At 45.5% G+C, this 13282-nt stretch overlaps 1 protein-coding gene across 24 annotated transcripts in view; it reads right to left on the bottom strand.

Annotated features, from left to right (window-relative positions):
• LOC106587493 (transcription factor SOX-6) overlaps window positions 1–13282 on the bottom strand; it is a 203970-nt gene that overhangs the window by 26736 nt on the left and 163952 nt on the right. For 18 of the 24 annotated variants that reach the window (XM_045708401.1, XM_045708398.1, XM_045708408.1 and 15 more), the window contains 3 exons: window positions 11406–11580; window positions 10339–10529; window positions 10142–10162 (listed from right to left, as the gene is read on the bottom strand). In XM_045708401.1, coding sequence (XP_045564357.1) covers window positions 10142–10162; window positions 10339–10529; window positions 11406–11580 — 387 coding nt within the window. The remainder of the gene's footprint in view (window positions 1–10141; window positions 10163–10338; window positions 10530–11405; window positions 11581–13282) is intronic. The other 6 variants (XM_045708394.1, XM_045708397.1, XM_045708407.1 and 3 more) reach the window with 2 other exon arrangements.

The raw sequence follows: 13282 nt of genomic DNA, 5'->3' as shown, positions 1-13282 counted from the left end.
CATGATGGAAGTGGATTGAGCTTGCCTTTATCATCCCTGCCTGCATTCAGCAGATGCTATAATGTATGACAGGAGGGAGGAAAGGAGGTAGAGACAGTAGGAGCCAGGGGTGCTGTAAATAGAGTTACAGAGGAATACTTTGTGATCCCCAGCACACAATAGGGACTGGGGCCCTCTCTTTGCAGCGCTCAGGTTTTCCCTCTGTAATCTTTGCTGTACATCCCCCTGTCTGTCTGGAGCTAGCGCCCAGAGCTCAGCAGCCATCACGTATTCAGGGCTCATGCTTTATAGAACACACCGTGTTCTCCCTTTTGTCATGTCGCTTTATGCTCAGATTAAACTTGGCATCATGTTGTACTTGACGCACAATGAAACCCGTTCATTCAGCTCGCCTGTGACAATGTTAAACGTCATGTCCGTGTGCATTTACAGAATAAAATAACAGCTTTCGGGGCCCTCTGAATAGTTGCTGCACATTACACTTAATGTATTATGCAGGGGGAGAGTGCCGACTGCTGCTCGCTCCATTGTTAAATGACCTAGTTCGGCAGTGAATGCGCAGGGCATTAGCACAGGGCTGTCTTCCTCTCTAAAGACTCAAGTAGGAGATGGACACTTTGACTCGGCATGACACAAATAATCTTTCCCCCTCGGATTCGCCTGGAAGACACTAAAAGCAGGCATGTTGCCAGGGTTCAGCCGAGAGCGTTTGTTTTACTCCCAGGGTGAGCATTCTACCTCTGCCAAAGGTGCACTATGTGTACCCCTCCTCTTCCTGTGTCTTTTCTGAGGTTGCCTATCACACGCAGTTTGAACTGACACTCAGGTGGGCTCCCTATACAATGCTAACAGCTCCCCTGCCACACACACAGACACCGACACCAACACACACATTAATCTTTCACTGTTCTCTGGGCTTTTACTCTTTTGTTTGTGTTCTTGTTTTTCCACCCACATGGGAGCTTGTATACCTCTCTCCTATCAGAGAAAATATAATGTACCATTACACTTCAGTCACTGGAGGTTAATACAGAACATCACCTGCAATACAATGCTGTTTGATTTAGTTTCATAGAACATCCTGATCAAAAGCATTACTTCCAGAAAAAAACAGACAGTTGTTCATTCATTTCTGAGAGAGAAAAAATCCATTGTCCAAAAACAATTATTTGTCCCAAAAAAATCCATTGTCAATTCACTGAAATGTTTCTCCTCTTTCAGTTTCCCTTTGATTGGCCAATAAGACCTGAAAAGGATGACAAGAAGACAAATTGAGACATTTGAATTCCACTTCAAGTCTTCTCCATCATCCTGAGGCATTTTATTTATTCAAGAACTATTCCTCAAAAAGAGAGAGTATGTCTCTCTCTGTGTGTGTCTCTGTGTGTGTGTCTCTGTGTGTGTGTCTCTGTGTGTGAAAGACAGTGAGAGTGCTGCAATTTACCATCACGCTTCAAGGAGCCATCATTATGTATCAACATCTGAGTGATTCTGATCTACAATTAACCACCACCTGCTTATGGCCTGTGATTAGAGGCTGCCTATCTGCCTTGGCTTTGCTAACTTAAGTGTTTTCTAATTATGACATATGCGCTGGTCCCCGCTGGGCAGAAGGCGCTTTGTAAAGATAAGATAGAGCGCCATGCCTTCCCAGCGCCACGCTCCGTGTGAAGCGACACACACTGCTGTATTCATCACCCAGCCACATTATTGCACTTAATGAAAGAGGCTAGCGGCCCGATGACAAATTGACGGATGTGCGATTAGTCAGACGGGCAATGGCGGCCTGGGATGGGATGCTACATGGACAGTCCTCTCCTCTCTGCTGGGAGGGCCTGGGAGGACTCAGCATTCTGGGGGAACTGTGTAATAAATTAGCCGTCTACTATCCCCCCCCCCCCTGCACTCCACTGGCCCCTCCTGATCAATCAAGGCCTTTTATAAACTCATGATCATTAAGCATCATGTTGGGCTGAGGGGATGAGTAACAGGAGCCATCCATCAAAGACTTTCATTAACATCTAGCTCAGCGCTAAACTTCTCCTTTCTCCACCACAAAGTCCCAGTGATCACATAGAGGGAACAGCAGCTAGTGCCCCAGTCAGCTGGGACCAGTGTTGAACAAGTTGGCTTATTGAATTATGCCCTTATTACCTCCACATCATTAAATATAATAGAACTCTGTACAGTCTGATGATACATGAACAATCATTGTTACATTGGCCTATAACAGGTTGATTTAGGATGTGTTGTCTAATGTGAGTTACTGTATTCTTATGTACTCTGCTGTACTCTACTGTACTCTACTGTAGCTGGACAGTACTGTATGTCAACTGCAAGGTTATTAAACATTGTACAAATATGACTTTCTCTTTCCCTGTGTTGGCAATGCTAATGAACATTAGACTAAATCTGTGCAATATGCTACAATGAATTTCCATTACATTTTATATAGTATGTTTTATATACTTATTGCTTATAACCTTTATCATTTATATCCATGCATTACAATTACAGTTAAAATTATGGGCATAAATTATATGCACAACATTAGGCTTTTTGTTTCAAGGCTTGAAAATATTCAGTGAACTAATGCTATTTTACTACCCCTGCATCAAGTGCTGTGATAAATTAATGGCATTTTTATTATTTTATGATGTCATGAAATTTTTACTGATCACTCTGGCACAGAAGGACATGCGGTGGTATCCAGGGACGATGGCCCTCCGTCCGTCCAGAGAGACGGTACAGTATGCACACCACCGCCTGCTGCATGCCCACTATAAAGGACATTTCTAATGTACAGTAGTGAGGATGGCAAGAGCACTTCCCTTCAACAAATGGAGAAAAAAATAGGACAACTGTGATAGGAGAGAGAGAGAGATAAAAAGAGGGAGAGAGAGAGAGAGAGAGAGAGAGAGAAAAAGAGAGAGAGAGAGAAAGAGAGAGAGAGAGAGAGATGCAGGGAGTGGAAGGGGGAAAGATAAAAAAACTTGATGGAATAAATGAACAAGTGAAGGAGAGGCAGGGAATGAAGAAGAGAGAACATGAGAGAGGGGTAGAATGAGAGAGAGAGAATAGAAAATATATAATGGTACAAGTTGTTCTCCTCCCATTCTGAACACGGCCTCTGGCGAGCGAGCGGTCCTTCCCTCAAATGAGTTCAGCATGCAGCCTTCATCCCACATCTCAAATTATAGCGACGCGCTCCAAGCTCAAGTGGAAAAAAAACCACCCACAATAATCTCCTCCGCCCTGCCCAGTGCTCTTTTTGTCTCAAATTTGGTTACAAACATATTTTGTTCGATAGCAAATGGCTGCCCAGTGAAGTCATTCCATAGCCATAGAGAACAGAGCAGGGCGAGGGATGGCAGAGTCAGTGGAACTTCTTAGCTTAGCATTGGAGAAGTGTGGAACCCGAGAAGGCCCATGTCAGCACTGTGAAGAGGGCTTTAATCTGCCTGGCCACAGAACATGTGCAGGAGGCCCGCTTCTCTGCCCACAGCCACAGGGCGTATCCTGGGCCTGGGCAGCCCTGGCAGAGGCAGCTAGAGGCAGTGGTAAAGAAAGCAGAAGAAGAGGCAGAGAGAGGCAGGAGGCCCTGTGCATTGTGCCTGTGTCTACCCTGTATTTACGCATCACACTGCCGCTCCACTCCTGCCCCTCTCCTTTTTAAATAGCCTGGCCACCACCATATGGCCTTGGATTGTCCAGGCTGCTCCATACAACTGTAAGATAATAAGGATTGTTAGAGCCGTTTAAGGTCCGGTATTAAGGACAGCTGAAAACATTGTCTGGATTTAAGTGAAAAAAAGTAGAGAAGTCCTCCACTATTCTTCTGTTAAATGGACTGCTTCTGTAAAATACTGAAAAGCTTCACTTGACGATAATCAAGCAGGACAGGTGCGTAAACCTTGGAGTTTGGTCATTTCTTTTTTTCGGTTTCCCAGGTGCATAGGGCTAATACCTTGATAAAAAAAAGACAACTGACAAAGGCCATAATATTCTGTTGAATAACTGTTATTGTCATGTCTGTGAAAGTGGGCCTAGCAGTATGTGCTGTAGCTCAAACACCTGGTCTATGGGGAGGTGAAGCACACAGCTCTCTGATCTGACCACAATAGCAGGCTTTGTGTATCAGCTGTCACTCATCACAAAGGTCACATGTGACCCAGAGTGGAGACCTTGAGGGCCTAAACCTCTGCAATCTGCGCCCTGCCCTGACTAAAATGGAGACAAAGTTCCCTTTAAACATGAAGTGGTGTTACATCCCGTTTTCTCATCCTAATCTGTTTTGTATTTCAGTTGTAACCAATTGCAATGTTATTTATAATGTTGCAGCTCTCTAGTAGTTGGTAGTTCTGAACCATTTACGTCTTAAGCCCATCCAGTGGTGTGGTAAGCCGAGGGTTTCTTTCATGCAGTCTCTTGCTCTCTTTCCCCTGCTCCCTGGGCCTCAGCCCTGCACTACAGGAGGTCCACAGGCCTCATCCCCCAAGGCAGGCACAGGATCACTCAGGCCATAGATGGACCACTGCCCTAGACATCCAGTCCTCTGAGTCCTCCGGCCTCTACTGACAGCACCAGGCTACCACCTCATTAAGAGAGCTGCACAGAGTAACATCTTAGTTCAATTATGGAGCTGAACTGCTAACTGCTACCCCTAATCCGGGCTGGATGCCAGATAGAGTTTTTGGTTTGTTTTTAATGACACAATATGCTATCATACACCAGGCTGAGATGTTCTTCTCTTTTTCTCTGGAAGGAGAACCAAGTCAGCCCCACAAAACTTGACCTTTCAACTTAATTTGCAAATGGTGCATTTTATGCATTGCCATCTCTGCTCTGTGCAGTAAAGGCCTTTCTGACAGAGCTCTTCTGTGGTTTTTTATTCCACACCGGGTTGAGATCATTTGCTGGTGTATTTTTACGGGTTTCCAGCTCTCAATGACCCTGAACTGTTCACTGGCTCCTCCAGGGACCGTTAAGTTGGGCTCACATCTCTGCCTTATCAAACCCTCCGCTTACAATAACACAACACTACCATAACCACAACAATATGAACAATGAACTGAGTGACCTGGCAGACACAGGAGCCATTATGTGCCCACTGTAACAATGCTGCAGCAGAGCATAACAGGCCCATTATGGCGTGTTCTCTCTCTCCCCAGTCTTTGTTGTACAGAGGCCCGGCCCGGCCGGCAGTGAGCGTGGCTCTCTCTGCAGGTCTAGAGCTCTGGGGCCAGTAACATTTTTGAGAGGCTGCAGTGCATTGGCAATTCCCCATTTTACACCGCAACTACGGAAAATAAGGGAACTACCTCAGCCAACAGCCCAACCAGGATGCGGCCTTGATGTCTTTCTGGAGAGAGGCGAGACAGCCAGAGAGACAGAAAGACAGAAAGAGAGAAAGAGCGGGTGGCATTGTTTCAGTCCTGGCCTGGGACGGACGCCCACACACATCCACAACCTCTTTCAGAGTCATAGACTATTTTTATTCCTTTGACAGATGTGAACAATTGGACAAAGCATTAATGTAAGCAATACTCAACAATGGCACTTGCTGGCTATGGCCAGCGACTGGGAGCAGAACATAATCTAATTTGGATGGCCAAACCCATGTATGCCAGGGATTTACATTGCAGCCAAAAAGCCTTGGTTGGCAATTTCCAAGACAGCAGTCGAAAAGCAGCAGAAAATTGCTTCCAGGGCTGCAGACCAGACAAGATTATATTCAAAGTCTTTCTGAGGGCTTTGCCTGAATAGGACCTCGGCACCCACAAACACACGCACACACGCACACACACAGATTAGAGCGAGAAGAGCATTTCTACTACTTGCAAAAGGTTAGGAGTCAGGACTTTGTGGAACACCAGCAAAGCTCCATTTGAATATGTTATGCTTTGAGCTGTACGACATGGGAAAGAGAATATTGTACTCATCAATAATGTAGGGAGGAGGGGGTGTCAGGGGGACAGGGGCAGTTCAATAGGTTAATACACTGGCCTTTCACCCTTTGATTCCAGTTTGGGAGATGTCAGCAGAGGAATATATTGTATCTCTACACACAACCTCCAGTAAACAGTGGGTACTACCAAGACCAAGACAAGAGCTATGGGAATATCAACCCAGACAAGAGCTATGGGAATATCAACCAAGACAAGAGCTATGGGAATATCAACCAAGACAAGAGCTATGGGAATATTAACCAAGATAAGAGCTATAAGAATCTCAAGCAAGACAAGAGCTATGGGAATATTAACCAAGACAAGAGTTATAGGAATATCACCAATCTGTGACACCTGAATCAGTGACTCTGTAGCCTGTTTTCTCCTGTATCTCAGTTCATACAGTATAGGACAACCTAGACATTTTCAACCTGCAGATGAAAACACCCAATCCTAACAGTTTTACCAGTTCTATCTAGCTATGCTAATAGCAGGAGACAATCCTAACAGTTTTACCAGTTCTAGCTAGCTATGCTAATAGCAGGAGACAATCCTAACAGTTTTACCAGTTCTAGCTAGCTACAGTATGCTAATAGCAGGAGACAATCCTAACAGTTTTACCAGTTCTAGCTAGCTATGCTAATAGCAGGAGACAATCCTAACAGTTTTACCAGTTCTATCTAGCTATGCTAATAGCAGGAGACAATCCTAACAGTTTTACCAGTTCTAGCTAGCTATGCTAATAGCAGGAGACAATCCTAACAGTTTTACCAGTTCTATCTAGCTATGCTAATAGCAGGAGACAATTCCAGGAGTTGCAAATGGATCCTGTTGTATTTGACTGTACTCATTCTCGGTTGTTTTAGATAAAAGCATCCACTGAGCAAATAAATAATGGAACAAAGTAATTGCCCTCTACAGACAATAATACCTTTAGATAAATATTTCAAAAAGGAACCTTTTGAGTCTTGGAAAAGCTTTTATTGTACTGATGGGATATAGTAAAAAAGTATAAATAGAAAACAGTAAAGCATGAATATTTGACATTACCTCAACAAGAAGGTAGATGACTAGTGAACTGTAGAATTAAAGGACGTCTTCCACCTCAAAGGGCAGTAGTAAGGAGAGAGAGATGAGGAGGAATGAGAGAGAGAGATGAGAGAGAGAGAGAGAGAGGGGAGGGCAGAAGAAAGAGATGAGAGAGAAAGAGAAGAGATGGAATGAGAGAGTAAGAAGGGCCATATGGAGGGATCCCAGTAATAGGGGTGAGAGAGGAGGAAGGGATGCATTGTGCTCCATGGACACACTTTGTATTAAAAGATGAATTGATCCATCTGTAAGCAGCACTTAGTCCCACTCTCCGGCTGGGTCGTTACACTGGGATAAATCAATATTTAATATCCCCCTCCAACAGCCACACTAGATGATTTTAACCTCTCCTTAATCCCATTTATGTTACTTTTCCAGAATCTTCATGTAAGCTTTCACTGTGATAAACTTCCAAACAGCCGAGCACAGCTATTAAAGAGCACACAGTATTTATGTCAGGTGAAATATTGGCTGAAATATTAATATTCTGAAACTGACCAAAGTGAAAGCTTTTATCTGGGCCGTCCGGGCCTGTGCAGACTGTCGGCTTGTATCAGGGGAAGGGAAGGCTACTCCGTGCTGTGCTGCACCAGGCCTGCCCCCCCCCCGCCCCCCCCCCCTTCCTTCCCTCCCTCCCTCCCTCCCTCCCTACCTCCTTCCCTCCCTACCTCCCTCCCAGGCTGAATTACAGCCCTCTGTTTTTACTGTGCCACTGTGATGATCACTCTACTGGCTCACTTGTTAGAGTGTGTCCCAGCACTAAGCACACACACCATCCTGATAGGGACAGTGTCACTGGAACTGTCTTTATCTGCCTTTGGTCTAGGGATGGAGCCAAGCATGGCTACAGAAGACTGATCATATTCACTACCACATTGACCTCAGAGTTTCACATTGGAGTGTCTCTTTGGTATGACTGAGACAGCATGAAGAGCTGCTCCTCAGCCCCTCTCAAAGCACAGTCATTCACCCACTCTTGGAAAAAATAGTTCCAAAAGTGTTCTCGGCTGTCCCCATAGAATAACCTTTTCTGGTTCCAGGTAGAACCCTTTTGGGTTCCATGTAGAACCCTCTGTGGAAAGGTTCAAGATAGCACCTTTTTTTCTAAGAGTGCAGGAGAGGTAGTGCCAAGGGTTTCATGCTAACTCATTAGAGATGCAGCTACATCTCCTAAACATAGCTGTGCTTCTGGTAAGCTGTCCTCTGACAGACCCAGGTGGGAGGATGGAGAGAGAGGACAGGCACACGAAGGCTGACTGACTTCCCAAAAGAAGGAGTCTTTGTGGTGTGTACGGCTACCTAGGGCAACGCGATAACCCCAAAATACCAGTCATATTTTCAAACTGATAGCACACCTATTTATAATTTATTGTTCTTGGCTGTGTACTGTCAATGCTGTGATCTTGAACCACAAGCCTCTGCTGTCGTACCTCGCTGTTACATTGACTCTTACATTGCACTGACTCTATGCACACACAATGGACTCTACCCACACATACTAACACTGACATTTTTATTCTTTATCTTTAACTCTGCATTTTTGGAAAAGGACCCGTAAATAAGCATTTCACTGTTAGTCTACACTCTCTGTCCACCTCTCTGTCTCTCTATGTCTCTCTCTGTCTCTCTCTCTGTCTCTCTCTCTCTCTCTGTCTATCTCTCTGTCTCTCTCTCTCTCCTCAGACTGAGTACACAGACTGAAAGGGGTGGAGCAGAGGTGAGGAGTGATTGACAGCGTCAGCCACAAATGCCCCTCCCTGTTATAAAAACACACAGCTCACCTGAGAGGATTGTTTAAACACAGGCTGAATAGACAGGCCCATAATGCAGTCGAGACAAAAACGAAAGCCAACAAAAGAGGGGCAGAGAAAAGCGGTAAGCTCTACCTGCTAAGAACAATGGAGGGGTAGGTGTTTGCTGCCTGTTGAAAACGGTTCCTTTCAGGGCATTGTTCACACGCTGCATTCATATCATGTAGCAGCAGATTCTGGAGCTTGGCTCACCTTAGAGTCAGGGAGGTAGAGAACGCTACAGGGTCGTCCCACAGACACACCGACAGACAGTGACTGAGTGGAAACGGGAGATGGGAGTGTTAACGTTACTCTATGGGCCTCAGACTCACCCACTTAGTGGAGAAAGAACAAAGACAGAGACACTGAGGAAGCTTAACTAGCTAACAGGAACAGTTATGATGGTGGGGTGTTAAGGTGTACAACCATAAAAAATTGTAGTTTGAATTTCCTTTTTTAACGACACAACTCTGTGAGATGGGACTGAACTTTAAATACAAAAACAATACAAATGGTTTTATTGTCTGGTGGCATGGCAAGACAAGTTGATCCCACTGAGTTGTTAAACTATTGGTCATGTCCCTTGACTTGACACACTTCAGTCTGAGCTCACTGCATTGCCACCTGCGTAGACACACATTTACCCCTAATACTAAATTAAAGAAATCAAAATAGATATTGGTAGATTTTTTTACATATACATTGACCTAGTTGAATGTGTTGGTTAAAAGTGTCAGGTGTTGAAATATTAATGAAGCTCTGCTCCCAGTTCCTGCCTGCTCCTCACAGCCAACTGGCAACATGGCACCAATCAGAGGGAGGTGGATGTTTTTTCTCTCCTTGATTGACTCATCGCTTGAAGATATTTTAAAAGGGAATCCCGGGGAGGGGAGTGTGTGTGCTCCTGGTACAAAGCGCCCCTGTCCCATGTCGAGGGACGGAGAGGGCCGTATGTCTGCTTTAATTGGGCAGAGACATCAGAGTGTTAACCCGCACCGGGCAGCACCATGGTCCGTTCCTCTATCACCAACATCAACACACACGCATGCAAACACCATAATGCACGCACACGCACGCACGCGCGCGCGCGCGCGCACGCACGCACACACACACACACACACACACACACACACACACACACACACACACACACACACACACACACACACACACACACACACACACAGCCAAGCCAATGTCAATCAAAACCACTACTCTGGACCAGCATTAAAGACAAACATTGGTCTGAAGAATTATATCTAAAAAAGAAAATAGCGGAAATCACTTTACTAGTTGTGGTTTTGGGCTACTCACAATGTACTCAGTGAACCAGCTCTGTTGGTGAGGAAAAAAGAGGGAGGGAAGGAGAAAAGAGAGACAGAAAGAGAGGAGTGAATAAACAGAAAGCAACATATAGGAAGATAAATGGAAAAGAGGAGAAAAGGAATGAGAGAGAATGAGACAGAGAGCTGGATGGACAGACAGACGGACGGACGGACGGGGATTCTGACCTTGTCAGCCCTGCTGCAGTTGTTGAGGCCCATGCCTGTGAGGGCAGAGAGCTTGGCCTCCATGCCCTGCTGGTGGTGCTGCAGCTGCTCTCTCTGGATCTGTTCTCTCATCTTCCTGGCCTCCTGGATGGCCTTCATCACTGCATCCTGGTCCCCGAACAGCGCTGTGGAGTTCAGGCTGGACAGGATGTCTGGGGAGGGAGGGACACCCCCAGTTAACCCCCACACACAGTAGATACACATACACACTATTCATTTAGATTCACAGTGAATGAGCCCACTGACAGGTGTTCATCCTCCTATGTGGAGAATCAAGCCTTGTAGGAGGTCCTCTTCCTTTTTTCCCGTCAGGGTGTGTGTGTGCATGCGTGCACGTGTGTGCTGCCTGCATCTGTGTACGTGTGAGTCTGTTTTAAAGACAGCGAGAGGCAGTAGACCGAGTCTGTCGACCTTCTTTGTGTAATTAACATCTCACAGTTAGGTGAGGAGGGATGGCAGTTAAAGACACAGAAATAGAATAAAACAAACATAGGGACTGGGTTCAAACCCCCAGTCTGAACGGAACAGCGGAAATGCAGGCACTTTAATGAAAGACTGCATTTAATAACAGTTAGCAAAGGCTGAGTAGAAAGACTTAACATGAGAGGGATGGTGAAACGTGAGACCTCTTAAAAACAAATAATGTGTTACAACATCCGCAGCTCTAGATTGCACGGTTTTTAATACCAAGGTTCCACCGAGATTAAGAGTTGCAATTGTGTCAACAGTTTTGTCTACATAGGGATAAACGTCATTAACTTTTGGTTCATCCAGATAAAAAAATGGGCAACATTCATAGCCATTTTTAGAACTTGACAGTGTGAAATATTATATGTTCAACTCCCATTACCTAAACACAGAAAATAAAACCAACAAAATATCTAGCTTCGATCCTATATCACTGTTATGGAATTATAATGATCTTTCTATGTGATCGAGGTGGTGCCAACTTCAAAACAGATTCAATCAGTATGTATTGACTATTGGAGATGGAGCCGGAGGTGAGATGCAGTGTGGCCAGGTCTTACCCAGAGAAGACCCACGGCCCATGCCTCCGAGGGGACTGGGGATGCCGCTCTTGGACAGGCTGTTGGGGCTGGTCTTGCTGCCTGTGAACAGGCTGTGTGTGGGGGACGTGGGGGACTTGACCAGCTCTGCCGTCTTGGGCCGGGCGGACAGGTTGAGAGGCTGCGTTCCCTCCTCCTTGTGGAGATGGGGTAAGGGAGAGGAGTGGAAGAGAGAGAGAGAGAGAGAGAGAGAGAGAGAGATAGGAGAGCGAGTGGAAGAGAGAGAGAGAGATAGGAGAGAGATAGAGAGGGAGAGACAGCGGGAGAGAGAGTGGAAGAGAGAGAAAGAGAGATAGGAGAGAGATAGAGAGGGAGAGACAGCGGGAGAGAGAGGACACAGATGTGAATAAGGGCTCCTCCTATTGGAGGTTGTGTGGGCTCCCAGACAACACTCTGCTTCTGGCTAATTACTAGCGCTCCTATCTGACCGTCCACTGCTCCCCCCTCTCCCTTCCCCTTCTCTCCTCTCCCCTCTTCTATCCTTCTCTCCCCTCCTCTCCTCATTCATCTGCTGGCACCGTGCCATCATGGCCGTCCTCACAGTTGCCGAGCGCCTTTGTTCACACTAATTAAATCCGATTTTTGCCTCTCTGTACATCTTCATCTGTTCTCCCTCTTCTCTGGTCTAAGAATGAATAATAACCACATTACAGAGATACATGGTGATGATTAAAGATGGTTGTAAGTAACAGTCATCAAACGTCAGTTATCTAATTCATTAAGTTGTTTTCCAATTTCCTTTCTCATTTGCGGATACTGGTGTTAGTAATTTGTTTCATGTAATACTGCATCCGACAGTGTGTAATAAATGTATAACTGGTTTAGAATGCATTCTTGTTGGGTGAGTTAATGTGAGATGTCAGATCACAGGAGGACATGTCTGCTGGGCCAGTTGCAGTACAGCACAGAGTAGCAGTAAGGTGTGATTGAGGCTGATGGTGATCTGTGGTGTTCTCCAGGCCAGTGTCTAGGAGCTCTTGGAGAGGATACCTGCTAGCTGACTGGATGGTACTGTAGGTATTACACACGTACCAATGGATGGTACTGTAGGAATTACACACGTACCAATGGAGGAAAGTACCTGGCTGGGCCAAGTATAGCTCTACTGCCTCCTTATGTATCTCTCTAGTGAAGTCTCTTCGCTGAGATTAGTTTGTATGTTGTTGTTAACAGTCTTTTTCAAAGCCCAAGTGTCTCCTTGTCCATTCATATGGCTGGCTCAGACACAGACTACCTCAAGGCCTTGTTATTGCTGTGCCAATAACAGTTTGTCATCCAGTGAAGCCAAAAGCTGACAAACAAACTAACAGCAATCTAATTCTTACTAAGGATGAATACAGATGGGGCTTAGGGGACATATGTACTTTACATTAGTGTTTAATTATTGATAGTTCAAGCTCACAACCTTAGTGTTTAGAAGTATGATAAATACCCATAGAGCCCATTCAGAACGGCAACTCAATGTCACAATATCTGAGTGAAAAGGCCTGTAGGATCTGTGTAGTGCCTCTTATCTAACAAACAGCCTTGATGACATAGATCCTATAAAGTGACAGGGTTTAGGAGACAGCTTGACACAGGCCCATGGAAGAGCTCCCAGGAGGCTGTGTGCCTGGGGTCATGGGGAGGTGTGGTGGGGTTGTGGGGGAGGCCGTGTTTAGCTCCAGAGCTTGCATGCTGAAGAGAATACTAGAGAGAGAGAGAGAGCTGCCCTACTGTACCATTCAATGACATGATTTAAGTCCCTTCACTATAGTAATATTAAGCTACATTTTTCCAAATGGAGGCATGTTTCTGATTATGGTCTCGCCTGGTGAGAGGATGATGTATCTACTCTA

Source organism: Salmo salar, chromosome ssa26 (assembly GCF_905237065.1).
Source record: "Salmo salar chromosome ssa26, Ssal_v3.1, whole genome shotgun sequence".
NCBI lineage: Eukaryota > Metazoa > Chordata > Actinopteri > Salmoniformes > Salmonidae > Salmo > Salmo salar.
The sequence above is the reverse complement of the archived record's forward strand: the minus strand, read 5'-3'. Positions and strand labels throughout refer to the sequence as shown.